We start from the raw sequence: 21,731 nt of genomic DNA, 5'->3' as shown, positions 1-21,731 counted from the left end.
CCCTCGAGTAGCTTTGTGCGAAATTTCAAAAAACAAACAAACAAACAAGCCTAATGAAGACATTTTTGAATATCTATATGAATATTGAGGCACAATATGCTGCACCAAAAATTATAATCAAACTAAAATAAGTGACTATTTTGACTGTGAAAAAGAGACACAATAATATTTGAAAGGCATAATAAAAATGATTTAATTTTACTGTATAAATCTGGATTTTTTTTTCTGCGGTACCTGTATAGTTTGAGATTTTAAATAAAAAATACACAGAAATTTAAAAAAGTATTTCATGATAATTTAATTATAAGATACAAAATAATTTGAAATGAATTATTTTTAAGCCCCCCACCACTAAAAACTCTAGGAGTCACGCCACATTTTGAAATATTATGTTCAAAAAGGCGTTGATTTCTAAAAATAAATTACTTTATTCTACCATTCAGATTTGAAATGCATGAAATATGAAAAAAGGTACAGCTTTATACAGCAGTAGTGGTTTTAGAGGTTTTAGCATTTCCATCTTCACCAGAATCAATACCATATATCATGCTTTCTTCTAAAATAATTTGATTTTGACCTCTCAGATCATTTATCCTTCTCATTACTTTTTTTTTCCATTTTCATAATCATTTCTTCGCTTCCAATAAATATGATTTGCTTTATTCAAGCACAAATCCAAAGGTAAACAGCATCTACAAACGCCACAGGTGAACCAGCCTCCTTCATATGTTTATGTTCCTGGCTAGACATTATAAAAAGCTTTTATAGATTGTATTATTGGATTGCAGTTACGTACTCTGGCGCCTTCAATCCATGTTTCTCCCTTTTTTCTTTTTTTTTTCTAAGTTGGCCATCTGCATAAAATGACTACGTTTTAAACGAAACCACAGGTGGCTAATTTGTACAAGTTTTGCTGTATATGTGTATGTGTTCCAAAATTCGTAAAAATTATAGAAACTAGAATTCTATATTAATTAATAATACTACCAGCGAGTTAATTTATAAGTTATAATCTCCCACTTGCCATTATAAATTTACATATATTTTCTCCTTTATAATACTTTATTCTCATAAAGTTGTTTTACCTAATATACTTTTACTGTAGAACTGTGTGCAAAATAAACTATAGTTCTGTAGAAACCTTGTTCTTCAGAACAATAACGCGCGAAATAAAATATGTTTTATACGTAAAATTTCAATTTCATCATGAAGATTGTTTTTTTTTTGCGTTCCACATTTAACAAAAAGTCGTGTACTAAATTATACGATTTGTCTGTACGCATCTCTTTTCTCCTGTCTTATGACCTAGTTTCTAGTGTATAACGCTTTCATGTTGTACTTCAAGTTTCATACGGTAAAGTTTTTTTTTATTCCTCACACTTCAAACAGCTAGCATTTGATCACCGATGTGGTAGCCGTCTTGAAACTAATAATGTCAACCTCCTTTCTACTCCATTCATTTCTATCATACAGAAACAGATTCTGAACACTTAGAAGTGTCCATTCTTCTTATTGAAGCATGCAGGGGAGTATATCCTGGGGGATGGGGGATACACCCCCTTCATTTTAGGTGGGGGGTATGGTGTATACAATCATCCCCCCCTACAGTTTGGTCTGTTGAATTGTTTTATTGCATCACAGGCCTAAAAATTATGTGTTTGTTCTTGTGATTCTCGTGTTCTTACCAATCGAATTACATAATTAAGCCTAGATGTAGGCTTTTTCAGTAGCCGAAATGTACGTCTTTAATATAGGCGTGCTTCTTAGCTTTTCGATCTAAGCGATAGTTCGTATCAGTCAGTTGGCCTAAGTATACATGCAAAGCTTGCAAGCACTATCACATAATCTACCTACGTCTTGTACGTAGTGTAAGATTAAATAAAATTTTCATCACAACAGATTGAACAGATCATGAAATTCGAAAATATCACTCCCAAGCGTAAACTCCTGTCATCTAGATCTGGCAGGCCATTTGTAGCTTGTAGCTGCATCAATCTTATGTGTATATTGTGCGGTTTTCCTACGCCATTTGTTCTTATGCATGTCTAGCCAGTTTTATTGTCGAACACCTTACTCTCCTTAGCTGCCGAATCGCTGACCATAGTGTACGTTTAGTGTACAGTTAACGACAGGTTCGGGCCGCTCGGATCCAGACGCGCCCTACATCACCCCCCTCCGCTCCCTATAGTCTGAGCCTCGATTTTACAACAGGGCTCATTAGACCTGTGTTTGTGGCCCTCAATAATCCATGAAATTTCAGATTATCACCGCCCTCTAATAAAGTGCTGGTGCTTTATGGTAAGATAACATATTCTCTTATCATAGATAGTCAAAATATTGTATTTTCTTGTATAATTAGAACACAAAAGGAGCGATTTCAACGGCCTGAAGCCTGAAGCCTCTACTCGAATTGTATTGCTAGTTTTTGTTTAGGTGTTTTTATTTAATAGACGTGCTTATATCACAACGTGTTTGCCTTTTGATGAGCTTTAACAGGAATATGATATATTTGTGATTGTTTAAGTATTTTTCGAGAAACTTGCATTTACTTGTGTTGTAACTAGCACACATTATTGTCCCAGCGATGCCCAGGCGGTCAAGTCGGTCAAGTCACTGTGAGGTTCGCGCGTTCGATTTAAATATATTGAAGTATAGTGAAGTGTTTCTTCTCATGAAAATTTTGCTTGTATGTCCAGTATCCAGCTGCGAATGTGAACGCAGCGTTTCTGCATTAAGACGGTTGAAAACGTGGTTAAGGTCAACTATGTCTCAGTGCCGCCTCAACTATGTGGCAGTTTGTCACACTCACAAAGAAGAGGTCGACAAGATAAATATAGAATAGCTTATGAAAGAATTCATAAAGAGATCATCACAAAGGAAGTCTACGTTTGAGAACATGTAGACTAGAAGACTAAATGAATCTTACTTCAGTGAAAAGTATGAATAATTATGTGCTACACTGTATTGATGTGTAATTTTCAAGAGTTCGTAAAGATATTTTAATTATTTTTATCAAACAACATGAACGGTTTTTTCAGTAGATATAAACTTATCAAGGGTAATTACTAATTTTATTAATATTTGAAAACGTAATTCATGCAATGAAAGTTATTAGTAACCTTGGCAAGTATAATGGCCATCTTTTATACTATGCAGTGTGCAGGAATAAATTCATGTGACAATTAATTTGTGACACATTTGTCTTTATTCTATTGACATTTTGAAAACTGTTCACAACACCCCACTTATACAAACCCACATAGAAACCTTGAAGTATCGTGGCAACAAGATTACTCTGTGACTGCATGTTTACAGCTTTCAGGTTTACGTAATCAGAGATTACCAATTTGCAAATTGAACAGTCCACATAAGTGGTTGCAAAAATCACCCCCCCCCCCATCGGGTGTAAAATATCTACGCCCCTGGAAGCACGGATGAATTGTTACCATTCCTCCAGAAGAAACCTTCGTCACTCAAAATAGACATGAAAACTTCACTCAAGAGTCATGAAGTCGAGTCCACGAATCGCTTAAAAATATCTCCATAAATGAAAAGACTGAGACAGTAGTTAAAATGGTAAGTATTCTTGACTTTAAAAAATCAAGTAAAGTACATATATATTTTAAATGTGATTTCAGTTTCCTGACAAAGAAAAAAAAAGGTTGATCATAGTGTGTAGAATATTTTTAATCTTGATTTTTCTGAACTTCAGAATAAAATTATTTTTTCATCTTGTAAGAGAAAACAAATAAAGAGAAAAATTTTTTACGTCAGCGGTAAAATATAGGGAAAGGCAGGAAACCGAACCCTTTCCTCAAGTTAATTCAACTACAAACTTGAAGATTTATGACGTTTAAAATAATATTCTCTGTCGATGATCACAATGCATATAGTTTATTATGTAAAGTTGCTCTCGAAATCAAACAATACAGGAAATTAAAATATGAACCTTATAAGTAAGACTCTGAAATAGAATTTACTAGCATAAACTACTTGATTTTAAAATCATAAAAGCGACAGAAAGCGCTATCTCCACTATGCTCACTGTGAGAATTGTATCACCAATTTCAGCGTTAGAAACCTTCAAACTCACCACATAACCACCATGAGGTAGGGACGATGAGATTGAAACAGAAGTTAACCCACTAAAACAATTTTGTTCTAGAAACCACCTAGAAAGCATGAGACTGCGAATAGAACTTGATAAATCTTTTTAGTTCTTTCTAGAAACACGTTAAAGTATTGAGACATGAATGAGGATCGTTTTTATTTCATATTTTTTTCATTCAAAATAGTTTTTTTTAATATACATATATAAATTGATCTTCATTCTACGCAATTCAGAAGTTATAAAATATCATATTTTTCTTATCCGTCTTACCTTGTTTAAGTTTCTGCATTTACTTGATCTTAATTTTAGGATAATGACCTATAATCTTTATACAAATGGCTGGTATGGTTATTAAAAAGTTTTATTAAAATAAAGTAGAGAACAACGTTTCGACCTTCTTAGGTCATCTTCACGTTAATAAAAAAATATTTTGCAAATGCAGTTACAAACTCTCTCTTTGTTAACCTGAAAATGATCTAAGAAGATCGAAATGTCGTTCTCTACTTTATTTTAATAAAAGTTTCATTACCCATACCAGCCATTTCGAGATACATATTTACTTCAAGTGGGTTTCTTGTCATCGCAAATTTATTTTAGAGTTTTATTTTAAACGTTCTTTAGCTCAAATATTTCGAAACAATTCAATGGATGTTATTATTTCTAAGACTACGTTTACAGATGACGGTAATTATGGTCCTGTTAATCGTGTCATGAAACACAAAATTTTGATTTTAATTTAAATTAGATAAAATTATGAAGATTTTCTGAACATAACAATAAGAATATTATAGTCCCCTGCTAGTACAGCGGTATGTCTACGGATTTACAACGCGAAAATCAAAGATTCGATTCCCTTCGGTCGGCTCAGCGGATAACCCGATGTGGCTTTGCTACAAGAAAACACACACTTAGGAGAGGACCAGCTATATTTATATAGCACTCGAACTGTAATAATGATATTTTTGTATTGTTTAGAGGCATTTCTGTAAATATAATAATACCATCTGCTGTATGTCCATGTAACTACTTCGCAGGTTGTGGATGGATCTTTACTAAGATTAGTACTGAGGTTCACTAGGTACATGCAGAGGTACATACAAATTTTTCAGTTTTGCATTTGTTTATGGGCGTTTTACCGTTTTTTACCAATACTTCATTCTTTTTTTATGGATCTTCACCACATTTGGCACGAAGGTTTGTTTGTTGGGTCCATGCGGAGATACTTATGGTGTTGCAATACTTGATGGCGAGAAACCCACTAGAAATAAAAATGTATCGAAGAACGGCTGGTATGGGTATTAACAGTTTTGTTGATAAGAAGAGAACAACGTTTCAACCTTTCTCTGTTATCTTTAGGTTAAGAAAGAGAGAGTTTGCAAGTGACCGTTGGCGGAGACATGTCTAAGAGACAAAAGTATAAACGGGTACAGGATTGTAGGGGGCGTTGCAGTTGGATGCTATGTTATTAAGTAGTACAGGTATAAAGGTGTTCCTTTACATTGGTTAAATTTGGTTTTAGTTGCTGTATGAGTAGGACTTCTTTGATTTTGCCTTTGTTTATATTTGTTTCCCTACTTCGTATCTGTGTGTTTTCTGTGGTTTTGTTGTTTACTTGATTTTCAGTGTTCAAAAACGTGTGAAGGTGTTTTTTTATGCTCTTTCAATCTAAATCTAATTTTTATTTTTCTGCTTGTTTTTCCAAGATAGAAGTATTGGCGGTTGTAGCGTTGTATTTTTTAATTTATGTTGGTATTGTGTTTTTCAGTGTAGTTTTCACACAGTATGGACATTAGTTTTGTACCTGGTTTTTGAATAAATTTGGTGTTTACTGGAATGTTATGTTTTGTTATAAGTTTTTTCCAAATGTTGGTTATTTTTTTCGCTGATGTCGGGAACATATGGTATGCAGCAGTATAAGGTTTTGTAGTTTGTTGTATTTTGGGATTTATTGTTATTTGTTTGTTGTTGGTCTAGGTGTGTGCGTATAATTAATTCCACGGTTTTTTGACGAAATTTGTCGATGTTGATAAAGTATTGTTTTATGTTGTTGATTTCATCGTTAATTTTATCGGGTGAGCGTAGTTTTGTGGCTGTGTTTATTTGGTTTCTTAATATGTTGACTTTTTGTTTTGTTATGTGCTAGGGAATGTATAACCCAGTATGGGTGGTTTATCTGTGGATTTCTGTTTTGAATTGTATATCATTTCTAGTGATCTTGAGGTTAAGAAATATTATTTGGTTAGTGTTTTTTTCCTGTTCACAGGTGAACTTAATGTTGGGGTCTATCGAGTTAACGTGATTGAAAAAAAATTAAGTGTGTGTTCTGTAGATGTGAATCCAGCAATTGTATCATAAATATACCTGTACCAGGCTAAAATGGTCGCTTGAGATTCAATCTGTGTCATAAAAATATTGGCTAGAACTGGTGACACGGGATTCCTCATACTTAGGCCATTTATTTGTAGGTAGTTTTGATTATTGAACATAAAGTTAGTTTCGGTGATAGTGAATTCTATAAGGGTTGCTAATTAGTTGCTGGAAATGTGTATCAATGGGTTGGGGTCTTGGATATAAAGTTCTAAAGCTATCTTGCAGGCTTTAGTTGTTGGGGCTTAAGAGGGAGAAAACTGGCCATTAAGGCTTTATGATTTAGTTTAATAAGAATATATTTAAAGTTAAAAGTGTCTTTTAAAAAGGACCCGGCTGATGTTACGTATTTAGAAAATGCTCACGCAATATATTTACCGAGGTTGTAGTTATATGATTCATAGGTCGTAGTGGATAATCGGGTTTGTGAGGTTTGGGGGTGCCGTATAGTTGTGGTGTGCGTGAGTCGGTCTTTCGTAGGCTGACCCGGCATGGCCAAGCGTGTTAAGGCGTGCGACTCGTAATCTGAGGGCCGCGGGTTCGCATCCCGATCGCGCCAAACATGCTTGCCCTTTCAGCCGTGGGGGCGTTATAATGTGACGGTCAATCCCGCTATTCGTTGGTAAAAGAGTAGCTCAAGAGTTGGCGGTGGGTGGTGATGACTAGCTGCTTTCCCTCTAGTCTTACACTGCTAAATTAGGGACGGCTAGCACAGATAGCCCTCGAGTAGTTTTGTGCGAAATTCAAAAACAAACAAACTTTCGAAGGTAAGAATAAATGTTTTCTGAAATTGTGTTGGTTTTGTTTCTGAGTAGTAGTATTTTGTTTAATTGGTTTTCATGTGTTTTTTGTTGAAATTGTGTTTAGTAGTTTAAATTTGTTTGTATCTAATAAGATGTTGTAAATTTTTTTGAATATATTCTTTTGTGTTCATTACAACTATAGCATTGCCCTTATCTGCTTTTAGAATTTTGATGTTGTTGTCTTGTTTTAAGTTGTTTATAGAATTAGTATCTTTTTGTGTGAAGTTGTTCTTTAGTTTTCTTTTCTGTTGATAGTTTTGTGTGAAAATTCTTTGAAAAGGTTATTTGAGATACTGTTTTGAGGCGTTTTGGGGAAATAGATGTTTTTGATTCTACTTGGAAAGACAAGTTGTTGGTTGTCGGTGGAATTGTTGTCGAAGTTGTCTTCTTTCTGATGGTTGTTTTCATTGTTTTGTTGGTGTTTTCAGTTTGTGTAGAGTGGATCACCAGTCTCATATGTAGGTCTTCCAGGCATACTTTCATTTTAATGAATGGAATATTTCTAAGTGTTACTGCGAAGTCGAGTCCTTTGTTGAATAGATATATTTCTTCATTGCTTAATTTTCGGTCAGATCTGTTAATTACGAAGTTTGTTGGTGGTTCGTTATGGTGACGTCTTTGTTGTTCTTGGCACCTTAGTTTATCTAATTTTTGTTGTGGTAAATCTTCTTTTCCTTGTCGTTCTTACAGTTGAATTGATTGATGTTGCTTTGTATGAGTCCATAAATGTCTGGTTGAATGTAGCAGGCCAGTTGATAGTCCAGATTCATTTTTTTGTTTCTGCAGGTTATTTAGTTCTTTATATTTCGATTTTTAACATAGTTTTTAGTAGTTTTTTGTGTAAATTATGGATAATATTTGTACATTGGTTAAAATTCTTCGATAGTTTTATCTTCACAAAATTAGGGATTAGTTTTTCCTTTCTGTACTGTTGGATGAAATAAATGTCATTTCTTCTTTTCATATAACCGTCGTGGTGAAGTAGTTCTTGATGACGAGAAATCCACTTGAAATAAAATAAAATACCCATACCAGCCGTTCTGAGATACGTTCCCTGGGACTCAACAGATGAAACAAAACAGAAACTCGACATCTTGAGAAACCAAATAAACACAGCCACAAAACTATGTTCACCCGATAAAATTAACGATAAAATGAACAAAATAAAACAACACTTTATCAACATCAACAAATTTCGTCAAAAAACTGTAGATAAAAATTATACGCAAACACCTAGACCAACAACAAACAAAAAACAATAAATCCCAAGACACAACAAACTACAAAACCTTATAATGCTGCATATGTTCCCAATATCAGCAACAAAATAATCAACATTTGGAAAAAAAACCTGAAACAAAACACAACATTCCAGTACACACCAAACGTACTCAAAAACCAGGTACAAAATTGAAGTCCATACCATGTAAAAACTACACTGACAAACACAACACCAACATAATTTATAAAATATAATGCAACAATTGCTACGACTTCTATATTGGAGGAACAAGCAGAAAAATGGAAATTAGATTTAGATTCAAAGAACATAAAAGAATACCTTCATAAGTTTTTGAACACAGCAGATAAAATAAACACAACAAAACAATAGAAAACACACAAATACTAAGTAGGGAAACAAACATAAACAAACGCAAAATCAAAGAAGTCCTACTTATACAGCAACGTAAACCAAAATTAAACCAATATAAAGGAATACGTTTATACCTATATTAATTAATAACCTAACATCCAACTGCAAGGCTCCCTACAATCCCGTACCAGTTTATACTCTCGTCCCTAAGACATGTGTCCGGCAATGGTCACTTGCAAACTCTCTCTTTCTTAACCTGAAAATGACCTAGGAAGGTCGAAACGTTGTTCTCTCCTTATCAGTAAAGGTGTTATTCCCCTACCAGTGGTTCCCTCTCTCTCTCTCTAGGTGTTTGGGTATATATATTTTGTATACCCAGGAGGGTCAGGCACTAGACCTCTTCCTCCTTCCATTACTTAGTTGGAATGGACTGATTAATACCAGCCGTTCTGAGATTTGTTTGTTTGTTTTTGAATTTCGCGCAAAGCTACCCGAGGGCTATTTGCGCTAGCCGTCCCTAATTTAGCAGTGTAAGATTAGAGGGAAGGCAGCTAGTCATCACTACCTACCGCCAACTCTTGGGCTACTCTTTTACCAACGAATAGTGGGGTTGACCGTCACATTATAACAACCCCCCGGGGGTAAGAGAGCGAGCATGTTTGGTGCGACGGGGATTCGAACCCGCGACCCCCAGATTACGAGTCGAACGCCTTAACCCACTTGGCCATGCCGAGCCCATTCTGAGATACATGCGAAATTTCAGTTTCACATTCTGTGTGTTTCAGGTTTTATGGGCATTTTGCTTTTTTTACAGTTACATATCTAAAAGGGAAGCGACTTTTCATGTCCTTATCTTAGGATTAATCATGACTTTATATGACTTTCGTCCAGGGGACTGTTACTCCAACTAGTGTACTTATAATTTTTTTTATGTTTCCTTTGTTCTGAAATGGTTTTCACCTTTCGAGTTTTTATAGTATTGAGAAGCAGGGCTGGCTTAAGGTTTTGTTTATGTCGGTTTTTTTCTTTGTTAAATAACAGAAAACTTCATAATGAACTGTCTGTGCTGTATATAGATCACGAGTGTCGAAGCCTATATTTCAGTGATATAAGCCTTCATATTTACAACAGAGTCACTGGAGCGGTCATTTTTGTTTCGGTGTTTTTTAGGTCGTTGTGCACGACTTCGAAGAGTCTGGTTGAATTCAGACCCCTTCCTCCCTCCTTGTCTACTGTTAATAAACTGTGAAAGTTGTTAAAGAAATCAGAGCAGAAACACTGATTATGCTTCCCTCCTTAGAACCAGTTTAAGGCATTTTGCCATCTTATGCAAGATTTGAAAGTGCCACCCACCGGGAAACCTTTGCAACATCATCACTGGTAAGCATATATATGAATAAATGAAATATGGAAATTTCTAATAAACTTTTACTTTTTCAAAATTCTCTTCAAGTGGCACAGCGGTATGTCTATGGACTCACAACACTCGAAACCGGGTCTCGATGCCCATGGTGGGCAGAGCACAAGTATCCCATTGTGTGGCTTTGTGCTTAACTTCAATATTATTGGAACCATTGTATTAAACTACAGTGTTAATTTTTGTTAACACAATTTTTAAGTCTGTAAGATATGACGAAGGATGGAAAACGAATGCATGGCAGTCGATAATGTTGATAGTAAAATTAATATAAAATATTTTACCAATTTTGCAGCTCTAAGCAGTTTTCTTCTAGCTGAAACCGGACATTCTGAGAAAAATAATTAGGGGTTTACACTATAAAGTTGAGTACGTTGTATTAACAACTTTAATAATACAAATCAGCAAATACCACGATGACCACGTATGATGTAAACCGAAGTTGAACTGGATGTATCAGAAATATATTTTCACACAATTTTGGGGTTACTTAAGCAGTGTGATGCAACCGAAAATTTATTACTTTTTTTAAAAGCTAGGTATGACGCAAAATATTTACCCACTTAGTTCGTAAAGACGTATTTAAATCGGGAATTTGGAATTTCCAAAACCAGATATCCCTTGTACTTAATGGCATTGGAAGAAAAACAAAACAGAAATATAGTTAAATTCTGGCCTCAAGTACTACTCAAAAAAATACTTGAGCCGTGTTGTAACTTTGAGAATTCATTAACACTAAGGTAAGTTGTAAGAGCCATCCACATACTCCAGGCAACATTATCGAAAATTAACTCTCTTTGGGAAAAAAATACAAGACACTCGTATACACAGTTTGTTTCCCTGGCACTTCATTCAACTACGTCATAACACAAACAGCTGGATAATGAAACATGTATTCATACTATTTCATACTAAGAAACACCTGTCAAGTCGCTGGGTGCAGCACCCCTGAATTTCTTTACAATCAGATTGTTGAAACAAACGCTGGGAAACCTCGTCACTATATTTATCAGTGGAGTGGTCATAGAGGCAAAATGATACAAAATTTTAACCACGACCGCAGAGACGTTTCTAGGTTCTTAAAAGATTCGAAGCTCGGACCCACAGGCGCAGGAAGTTTTGGCGTTTTAAAATGATAATGTTCATGGTTTTCTATTCTGATTTTTCAAAACACCAACTGGTAATTCGGGACATAGTCAAACAAAATCGGGCACGGGCCCTGTGCACCAATGCCTAGCGACACATTCTCATTATCGTATGCAGTCTTTATCTAAATTACAGAATTAGTACATGTTTAAGAATTTAAAACTTCTCGGCACACATTTAACGATTTGGTTTGTTTTGAACTACGCGCAAAGCTACACGAGAGCTATCTGCGCTAGCCGTCCGTAATTTAGTAGTGTAAGAGTAGAGGAAATGCAGCTAGTCATCATCACCCACCGCCAACTCTTGGGCTACTCTTTTATCCACAAATAGTGGGATTGACTGTAACATTATAACACCCCCACGGCTGAAAGGGCGAGCATGTTTGGTATGACGGGGATTCGAACCCGTCACCCTCGGATTACGAGTCGAGTTCCTTAACCACCTGGTCCTGCCTGGTGTTAAAATTCTGAACTATTAACTTTTTCTATTATTGTATTTTAAGACCAACCAACAAATTCTCGGGCCCCCGCTAGTGCAGCAGTATGTCTACGGATTTACAACCCTAAAATCAGGGGCTCGATTCCCCTCGGTGGGCTCAGCAGATGGTTCGATGTGGCTTTGCTGTAATAAAACACACAAAAAATACCTCGAAACAGACTTCTTTTTTCATATAATTTATAACAGTTATATTCTTTTGGTTTGTTTGTTTTGGAATTTCGCACAAAGCTACTCGAGGGCTATCTGTGCTAGCCGTCCCTAATTTAGCAGTGTAAGACTAGAGGGAAGGCAGCTAGTCATCACCACCCACCGCCAACTCTTGGGCTACTCTTTTATCAACGATTAGTGGGATTGACCGTCACATTATAACGCCCCCACGGCTGGGAGGGCGAGCATGTTTTGGCGCGACTCGGGCGCGAACCCGCGACCCTTAGATTACGAAGTGCACGCCTTAACGCGCTAGGCCATGTCAGGCCCATATACTTTTGGAACGACAGTTCAACAAAATATAATTGTTCATAATCATCATACATTTCGCGAGACGACCTAATTAATTAACTTATCGAAGTCTGCTATCAGATTACCTGTACATGACCTCCTTATCCAAAGAATTTAGATTAGACTATAGTTGTTCCCTTAGTTGTGATAGCAGTAAGCAAAAACATGGGAGCATGCGCAAGACAGTTTTGTACTAAATAAAGTTAAGCAGTGTAACTCAAACCGGAATTGTTCGGCAAGCTTCTTTTTATGTCGAAGTTGGTCAGATGAATGTATTAATTTAATTATCGCATAACTATAACAATGAAACAGGCTCAACGTGAATGTATTTTGAATTATCGATCTCATTTCTCGCCTGTACTGGAAAAAAAAATAGTGAGTATTCATGTTGATAAATTGAATGTTTACATGTTGGTTTATTTGTTTCTTTGTTATAAAGTACAAAGCTCCACAATGGTCTTTCTTTGCTGTGCTTACCATGGGACTCGAAACCGTGTATTTAGCGTTTTAACCCTCTAACTTACCGCTGAGTTATTGGTAGGCATATATATTGAGCTTTTTAATAAGACAACCCAATTATTTGTCTATAATCAAACTTGTTCTGCTAGTACTAAATCTTGTGCAAAGTTACACAAAAGCTACTGCGTTAATGGTTTCTAATTTAATTAGTTGGTTAGTTTTTGAATTTCGCGCAAAGCTACTCGGCCCGGCATGGCCAAGCGTGTTAAGGCGTGCGACCCGTAATCTTAGGGTCGCGGGTTCGCATCCCCGTCCCGCCAAACATTCTCGCCCTTTCAGCCATGAGGGCGTTATAAGGTGACGGTCAATCCCAGTATTCCTTGGTAAAAGAATAGTCCAAGAGTTGGCGGTGGGTAGTGATGACTAGAGACACGGCTGAAAGGCGAGCATGTTTGGTGCGACGGGGATGCGAACTAGCGACCCTCGGATTACGAGTCGCAGCCTTAACCAATTTGGCCATGGCGGGCCCTCTAATTTAGACTAGAGGGAAGCAGCTAGTTAGCGCCATCCACTGCCACCTCTTAAGCTACTTTTTTTTACCAACGAATGGTGGAATTGACCGCCATATTATAATGCCTTCACGGCTGAAAGGGCGACATGTTTGGTGGGATGAGGATTCGAATTCGCGACCTCCAGATTGCAAGTCGAACGTCTTAACCACTAGACCATTCTAGGCCTACTATTATAATTTATTAACTTAAAAAAACGAATGTGATATGACATTAATGTAATTATATTTGAATTATATAATTGAATAAAGTATTTATATTCGTGGCATAACGTGTGAATTAGCCCTTGGTGGCTCAGCGGTAAGTGTCACAACTTACAATGTTAAAATTCGTATTTGGATTCCGTGGTTGCTCATTGTGTAAGTTTGTGCTTAATAACAAATAAACATAGGAATTATGTAAATCAGTATAATAATTATACTTGTATAATGTTATATTTATGAAGCAATTAGTGTAGCAATGCTACTAATGTAATAGTGTACATGTTTTCTAAATGGGAGTGACCTTAATATTAGTATAATGATGTATGATTTAAGGAAATAGATGTAGTTATTAGTGCAATGGTGTATAATTCATATGTAATGAATGAGGTACTGTACAAGCAATGCGAATAAATGTTGTAGGGTAAACACATTAGATGTGATATTTAGATTTATACTGCACTGTTTATTTGTCCTCATTTACCTTTTTCCAGGTTAAGGTTACTTTGATAATGGGCTATATAATGTACTTTATCAGCGCACAGCTATCCCTAATAGTAAGTTGATAGACTAGAGGGAAGGCAGCTGGTCAACAGCACTCGTCTCCAACGCTTGTGGGCTACAATTATCTAATCGAAGAATGGGATTTAACTTCCCCCTCTTATAGTGCACACACAGCCTCAAAATGAGGAGAAAGTTTTTGTAGCAGCGGATCGCTTATCATGGATCTCGGACTCACAGTCTGGAAAATCCAACACCAATAGGCTACGCCAAGGCAGATAAGTATACAGGTGGCCATACTTGTTAATTGCCTAACTTGATATTGATGGCTTTTTTAACAAATTCAACAAATAAATCCTTTGTATATGAGCGCGCCGATCATTACTGGGGGAAATATTTTATGTTTGACCAATTTTATGAATTAAGAACAATGAAGGCCCGGCATGGCCAGGTGGGTTAAGGCGTGCGACTCGTAATCGGAGGGTCGCGGGTTCGAATCCTCGTTGCACCAAATATGCTCGCCTTTTCAGCCGCGGGGGCGTTATAATGCGACGGTCAATCCCACTATTCGTTGATAAAAGAGTAGCCCAAGAGTTGGCGGTGGGTGGTGATGACTAGCTGCTTTCCCTCTAGTCTTACACTGCTAAATTTGGGACGGCTAGCGCAGATAGTTCTCGAGTAGCTTTGCGCAAAATTTAAAAACAAAGAAACAAGAACATTGATGTGTTTATATCTAAATATGTCAGTTGCAGATATTGATACATTATCTCTAGTTTCTCAAATTATGAAGTCAAATCAACTTATTTTAACGACCATTTGTACCTAAGATACTTTTCAGTGAAGCACATGTCTTTGCAGTGACTATTAGTCTATATTCATTGATTTCGTAAAAAAAAAAAAGAAAATAGATATAAATAACTAAGGGTGATAAAGTAAGTATTTAGATTATAAGCATACACGTTGATTTTAAAGTTATGGTTTGGTTTGGTTTTGATTTCGTGTAAAGCTACACGACGGCTAGCCGTTCCTAATTTAGTAGTGAAAAACTAGATGGAAGGCAGTCAGTCATTACCACCCACCGCCAATTCTAGAGCTACTTTTTTTTTTACACCAATGAATAGTTGAATAAACCAAAACATTATAATGCTACACCGCTCAGAGGAAGAGCATATTTGGTAGGACGAAGATTCGAATTTGCGAGTAAAGCTTCTTAACCACCTTGCGGGCTCTCTTTCAAGTTATGTTCGCTTCGTGTTCGGAACCTGGTTTTTAGGTCATTGAGGACTTGGAAGGGTCAGATAAACTTTTGATTAATTCTGAATAAATGATTTAAAAACTGTCAAAGAACGTTATGTTACTGAGTACATTTAGTTTCTTTTTAATTTCGCGCAAAGCTACACAAGTATTATCTGTGGAAGCCCTCCCTAATTTAGCAGTGAAAAACTAGAGGAAAGGCAGCTGATCATCATTATTTCAAATCAACCACCTGACCACGTCGAAGCCTACTGAATAGGAACTTCTTACTTACGTTAATATTGTTTCTTGCTTTTCTTAAATTAAATAATTTATGAAGTATACTTAAAGACTATTGAAGAAATTAGTGTTTATATAGCAATACCTGCTTTTAATCCTGCCTAATAACTCATTTTTATATTGTACAGGAGTTTACCCATATCTGTTTTGTGTTATGTGCTGTCGGGGTTACTCAATGTTACTGTCGTTATATTAGTTAAAGCGTCTTTATCTTAGCTGGTATAAGATAATAAAGTACAATCTTTAACCTCTGACTATTCCCACGTGAGACTTTAGAGCTGTATTACTTAATTGCTTTATCTATATACTTTCAAATAGTGTCTGCAAATGAAAGTTTGAATTACTGCAAGTTTGCAATATAATAATAATAATAACATAATTTTATGTATATTTAATATTGCTTTAAAAATTAATTACTTTTAAAGATCATTTTCTGTAAACATCTCTGGAATGAAATTTAACAACCAAACTCTTTTAACGTTAACTATATAACTTTTACAAAGTGCAAAACTCTGACCAATTAATAGCTGCTTAAATAGCGTTTTCTCTGCAAATATAACATTTTTGTTTTAACTGGGAATTATTTAAGACATTTTATGATCATGCTGTTCAAGAACTTTGTGATAGATAGCTTTGACAAATCTTTTTCCTTGTTTTATTTTTGGGTATATCAAATTGATTTACTATTTTAACGTTATTAACTTTTGTTCAAACTTTGCTTCTAATTAACAATATTAAATGCTAATCATAAGAGTTTAAAAACCCAGAGAGAGTATTTCTTTTCCAAAAACAATGTTTGTTTTGGATTTGTTTGTTTTGGAATTTCGCACAAAGCTACTCGAGGGTTATCTGTGCTAGCCGTCCCTAATTTAGCAGTGTAAGACTAGAGGGAAGGCTGCTAGTCATCACCACCCACCGCCAACTCTTGGTCTACTCTTTTACTAACGAAAAGTGGGATTGATCGTAACATTATAACGCCCCCACGGCTGGGAGGGCGAGCATGTTTGGCGCGCCGCGGGCGCGAACCCGCGACCCTCGGATTACGAGTCGCGCCCCTTACGCGCTTGGCCATGCCGGGCCTCAAAAACAATGACTAGTAGAATAAGAGTCACCAGCTAAAGAAAAACTGGGATAGTGCCTGTGATTACGGGTTTGAAAGTTCTGTTTTAAGAAAATGTTATTTGCTAACACCAACAAATCTTAGAATAACATATCGCTTTTCAAGCCTAGGGCTAGTGATTCTCTAGTTCTTTCATCATATCAGAACAATAAGAAAACTGGTATTATCTATCAGAATCATTAGCAAAATTTTAGTTTTTAAAGTTTATTTTCGAAAAAAGTGTGATAGCTAATATTCTATTTTTTTATATAATGTTGTAGAGGGCGCTACTATTACAAAGTCAGCCATTACGTTTATAAAAATAGTTCAAGTGTTGCATAATAAATTACTATGTTTAGTATCACTATCTAATACTAAAAGGATAATAATAGAAATATTACTGAAAATGTCTAAATGGTTTAGAAGATTTCAGTTGAAAAACTTTATTTTTTAAAATCAACATATCAGTCCGCCTAGTCATAAACGTAATGCCAGAAGTTGTCACGATAGTATAGCTAACTTAGTGTAGGAGGTATGAGAGTAGAGAGTAGAATATGGTTATATTGTTATGACTGAGTTAAATGTCATAGACTAACTTCGTATTGAGATAATTTACATATTTCATTTGACGTCAGTTGGAGAAGTAACTAGTGGAGAAATAATGGCTCTTTTTTGTTGGTATGTCATATATGTGTATAACATTATGTGTATGTACATATCACATGAATTAATATTTCAAATCATTATGTCGAAAAGTCAAATTTTAGTGACAGGCTTATGCTCCATTATTACTTTAAAATATTAGTGTTATTGATATAATTAGGAATAAATGTTAGTTTAACCAGTTCTTTTTCCTTTTTAAATTTTACCTGTAGTTTAAATATAACTTGTATTATTAATATTAATGTATTAATCATTTGTGCTTCTAACCTAAATTTCGTTAAAGTTTGAACATGTGCTGTACTTATAATGATGACCAGCGTTTATTTCAAAATTGTAGTTTGTAGTTTTTGTTTTTGGTTGTCAGTTAACTAAGTTGAGCCTAACTTAGACCCCATTGCTCCAACATCAATTTATAGCACATTCAGAATAGGTACCTGTGTCACAAAATATATTCAAGAGTAAAGAACATATCTGTAGGAGTGCTCACATGTGCGCACACAAAATGCTAGTAACTTAGTAATTTGGTTAGGTAGGTAAAAACTTTTCTAAAATCCTGTTTAGTATGACTTAATAATGCAAAAATTCAAAACTGAAATACTTTGTTAACAGTAACAATCAAACCAGTTTTGTCTTTCATTTGCTGTATTGTCTCTCAGTGACTTATTTTAAGTGTCACATCAGTAATCAATTTCATGCAGAAACGTCTTTGAAACAGTTAATTTCCTGTATATTTACATGGTGATCTTTATCAGTTTTAGCATAAATCTTTTCATGGATGGTTTGGATTTTGTGAAAATATTTTTCAAGATTTTTAAAAAATGACTTATCTTAAAATAAAAATCACATGTACACAGGTGTGTAATATGTAAAGCTGATCAGATGAGATACCTTCTTGTGCATTAATAAAAAATTATTTCTTTAGACATCTTTTTATAGTTAATAAACATATGAAAAGTATTTTATGACCCTCAGTAACTTTCATTCAGCAAGAATTCTGAACATTTGGACTGATTTGTTCATTAATGTGTAAGTGGTTGCTTTAACTTGTTTAAACATTTATTAGAAAGGTACGTGAATATGAAGTGCTGAGTTTAACAAAGTTTGATTTATTTGTTTAAAGATAGCCTATCATAAAACAGAGGTATGCATTGAACATTGTTAGACACCTGTCCAGATTCTAAAACTTCACACTGAAAATCCTTTTTTTTTGTACTTGAAAGGAACATTCTGTACAAGAAAAAAAATGTAACTGAAAATTGTGGACCTTTAGATCTAGAACTCCAGTATTTCACTCTATATTTTCAAACATCTTTTTTACAACTTTGTAAAATCCCCCAAAGGAATGTTGTTCAAATCCTATCTGTTGTTAATAGCTGGTTCAAATTATTTTGTTATTTTGTACTATAGAAAAACAAATAATAAAAATTTAATCCACTGCTCATTGTTTACATTTCTTAAACCAGTTTCTGAATTCTATCCATAAAAGTAATACAAATTAGTTTTTTGTTATTAGGGACATACAGACTTACTTTGTCTTGCATTTACAACATTTGTAATATGAGAGTAGAATTGTATGTGGCTGGTGTAAAGATGGTATTTTTATTAGGCTTTACTAAGAAAAAGCATTAGATTTCCAGTTTGTAAAAAATCCAGTTGATAAACGTAGAAGTGACACAAAATATGATTATCTGTATATATTTTATATGTAAGTTCCTGTATTAATTAAAAAAAAACCTAAGATTTATAAGTTTCTTTTTATCTTGTTTGGTAATTTCCAAGTACAGTTAAGCTAAAATTTTTCTTTTGTCCCAACAGTACCTGTTGATTGTTTTGTGTGTTGAAATTTGTAAAAGATAATTATGATTAACCAGAAATCTGATAATGATGCAGTAGCTGTTTGAAAATATATTAGATATCAATCAGATTGACCCATCAGTTTCAAACAGCTTCATAACTCTCTTTCTCTCTCTCTCTCTTTCTATATATATATATATTTATAATACTTGTTTCTGTCAACATTTGATTGGGTAAAAACTAGAAGTTTTTTTTTCTCTTTTTAGCCACACACACATTTCAGCAGCCTTTTAGCATCTGATATGATTAACCATAAAGCAAAAAATATTTCACAAAATCAAGATTTAATCAAGACTTCCAAGACTGACCATTTAATCACTAAAGTTGAAAAACAAACAAAACGCACACTTTCTGAATGCTGTACAACTATTGGTGAAAAATCAGCTCATGTACAGTTGTCTTCACACATCCAGGATGCTACGTCTTCCCAGCAACATTCAGAAAAACTTTCATCCTCCAAATATACTTGTCAAGATGCCAGTATTTCTAAAATTGAAAAGAACTTGGCTGAGAAAAGCAGTGGAGGTTTAAAAGGTATGCCAGTGTGCAAGCACCCCTATACTTCAGAACTAGTTAATGCAACAGAAAAGAGGAATAAAAGTGGCATATCCCATGCTGCTTGTCATTTGCCTGGGAGTGTACATCGAATGCAGTTCAAAACAGACCACAGTTCAAGCCAAGCGAAATACAGACCTTATAAAGCAATAGCTAAAAAATCTTTGGGGGAGCTTCCTTCTCCTGACAAGAGTCGAAAGGTAGCTTTCCCAAAAAACTTTTTTTCAATTAAACCTAGTCAAAATTTGGAAATGGCTGGCATGCAATGTCAAACTGTCAAACCAGCTGCTGTTGAAATCAAAAGTCAGCTAGTAACTACTAACGGCAGTGGTTTACATGAAAAAGAAGCTGACAGCAAAGAAGACTTGTCTGATAAACGTGTTAAGAATAACCAGTCACTCATTTCTCGATTTTCATTTACTAAGACTGTGAACAGGGAACCTATTGTAGAAGAAATTTTACTTAAAAGTAATCTACCCAGAAAGGTTGGTGATAGTTCAAAATATCAGGATCCCTCCAATGGGAGTTCTGTCTGTGATAATTCTGAAAATGAAACGGAGAAAATAACAGTTAGTAGCCTACAAAATACAGTATTATGTGATTTTGAAAAATCACATTGTAAAGACAGAACAGAGTATCAGAATGATGGTGAAGTAGTAGGGGATGATTATAGCAAGTATGAAAGAGATGGTAAACTTGCTATAAGTCCAATCTCCAATAATCCAGGTACAGAAAGTGGTAACAGAACAGAATATCAGAATGATGGTGAAGTAGTAGAGGATGATTATAGCAAGTATGAAAGAGATGGTAAACTTGCTGTAAGTCCAATCTCCAAAAATCCAGGTACAGAAAGTGGTAACTCTAAAGAGGTTCTTGAAAAAAAAGTTAGTCAAAATGAACTCAATGCTGTTAGATGTGATGAAAATTTAGAGTTACCTGTAGAAGAAGATGAAGCAGTGAAGGCTAGAGATACATCCCCTGATGGACGATTTCTTAAGTTTGAGGAGGATATTGGACGTGGATCTTTCAAAACTGTGTATAAAGGATTGGATACTGCCACAGGAGTTGCTGTCGCTTGGTGCGAACTACAGGTTAGTTCCAAGAGCAATTTTAATATTAAACTTTCCATGTCAGTATTTTGAAAATATTAGTATGGAATTTGTAAAGTTTGGGGATACGTATGAAAATACTGAAGTTGTCTTGAATCCTCATTTTATTGTAGCAGATCTTTATGTGTATTTGGTTACATATTGGACTGCAATACATTTTGAAATTGTGAACAAACTTCTGTTTTAGTTTGATTTTAATATTTAATTGACTTGTTTTAATATTTTTACCAGATCACCAAATATTCTGCTCTTGTGAACATAAGCTAAATTTTTACTAAAAATATAACAGGAAGTAGAATTGCATATATATTAATTTACGGGTGTTGCTTTTATTTTTTGGAAGTAATGTTTGTAAGCCTTGTTTGAATGTGTTTTACAGGTGTTGTTGATGCAATTCAATTATTAATTATTCAGATTTGAAGGTTTTATTTCTAGATAACTTCTGGTGTAAAAAATCAACATAAACCTGCACCATTTTTAGATATATTGGTGAAAAAAACGTACTAAATAATCATACAATGTTTATAGAAATATGCTTTCTTTAACTCTTGAATGCCTGTCCTAAACATTCACCAAATAAAATCTTCTCCTTAAAAAAAAAAAGAAGCCAAAGAAAAATCCATGGTTACTTCAAATATGTTAAACTTTCTCTAATACTTTAAGAAATATCCAGATTTAATATAGAAACTGTAGTAATGATTGATGCGAGGATTTTTTTGTACACAAACTAAAATATATAATAGTCTTTTGCCGCT

At 34.8% G+C, this 21,731-nt stretch overlaps 1 protein-coding gene across 10 annotated transcripts in view; it reads left to right on the top strand.

Moving 5' to 3' along the window:
- Positions 1-12,657: 12,657 nt before the first annotated feature.
- Positions 12,658-21,731, top strand: part of LOC143235106 (uncharacterized) — a 106,924-nt gene continuing 97,850 nt past the window's right edge. For 3 of the 10 annotated variants that reach the window (XM_076472917.1, XM_076472921.1, XM_076472916.1), the window contains exons 1-2: positions 12,659-12,809; positions 19,519-20,958. In XM_076472917.1, coding sequence (XP_076329032.1) covers positions 12,738-12,809; positions 19,519-20,958 — 1,512 coding nt within the window. In that variant the 5' untranslated portion in view covers positions 12,659-12,737. Of the gene's footprint in view, positions 12,810-14,236; positions 14,454-17,106; positions 17,474-19,518; positions 20,959-21,731 lie in introns of those variants that run through there. The other 7 variants (XM_076472925.1, XM_076472920.1, XM_076472923.1 and 4 more) reach the window with 5 other exon arrangements.

Source organism: Tachypleus tridentatus, chromosome 12 (assembly GCF_004210375.1).
Source record: "Tachypleus tridentatus isolate NWPU-2018 chromosome 12, ASM421037v1, whole genome shotgun sequence".
Lineage (NCBI taxonomy): Eukaryota > Metazoa > Arthropoda > Merostomata > Xiphosura > Limulidae > Tachypleus > Tachypleus tridentatus.
Note: the sequence above shows the minus strand (reverse complement) of the source record. Positions and strands in the feature narration are given on the sequence as shown.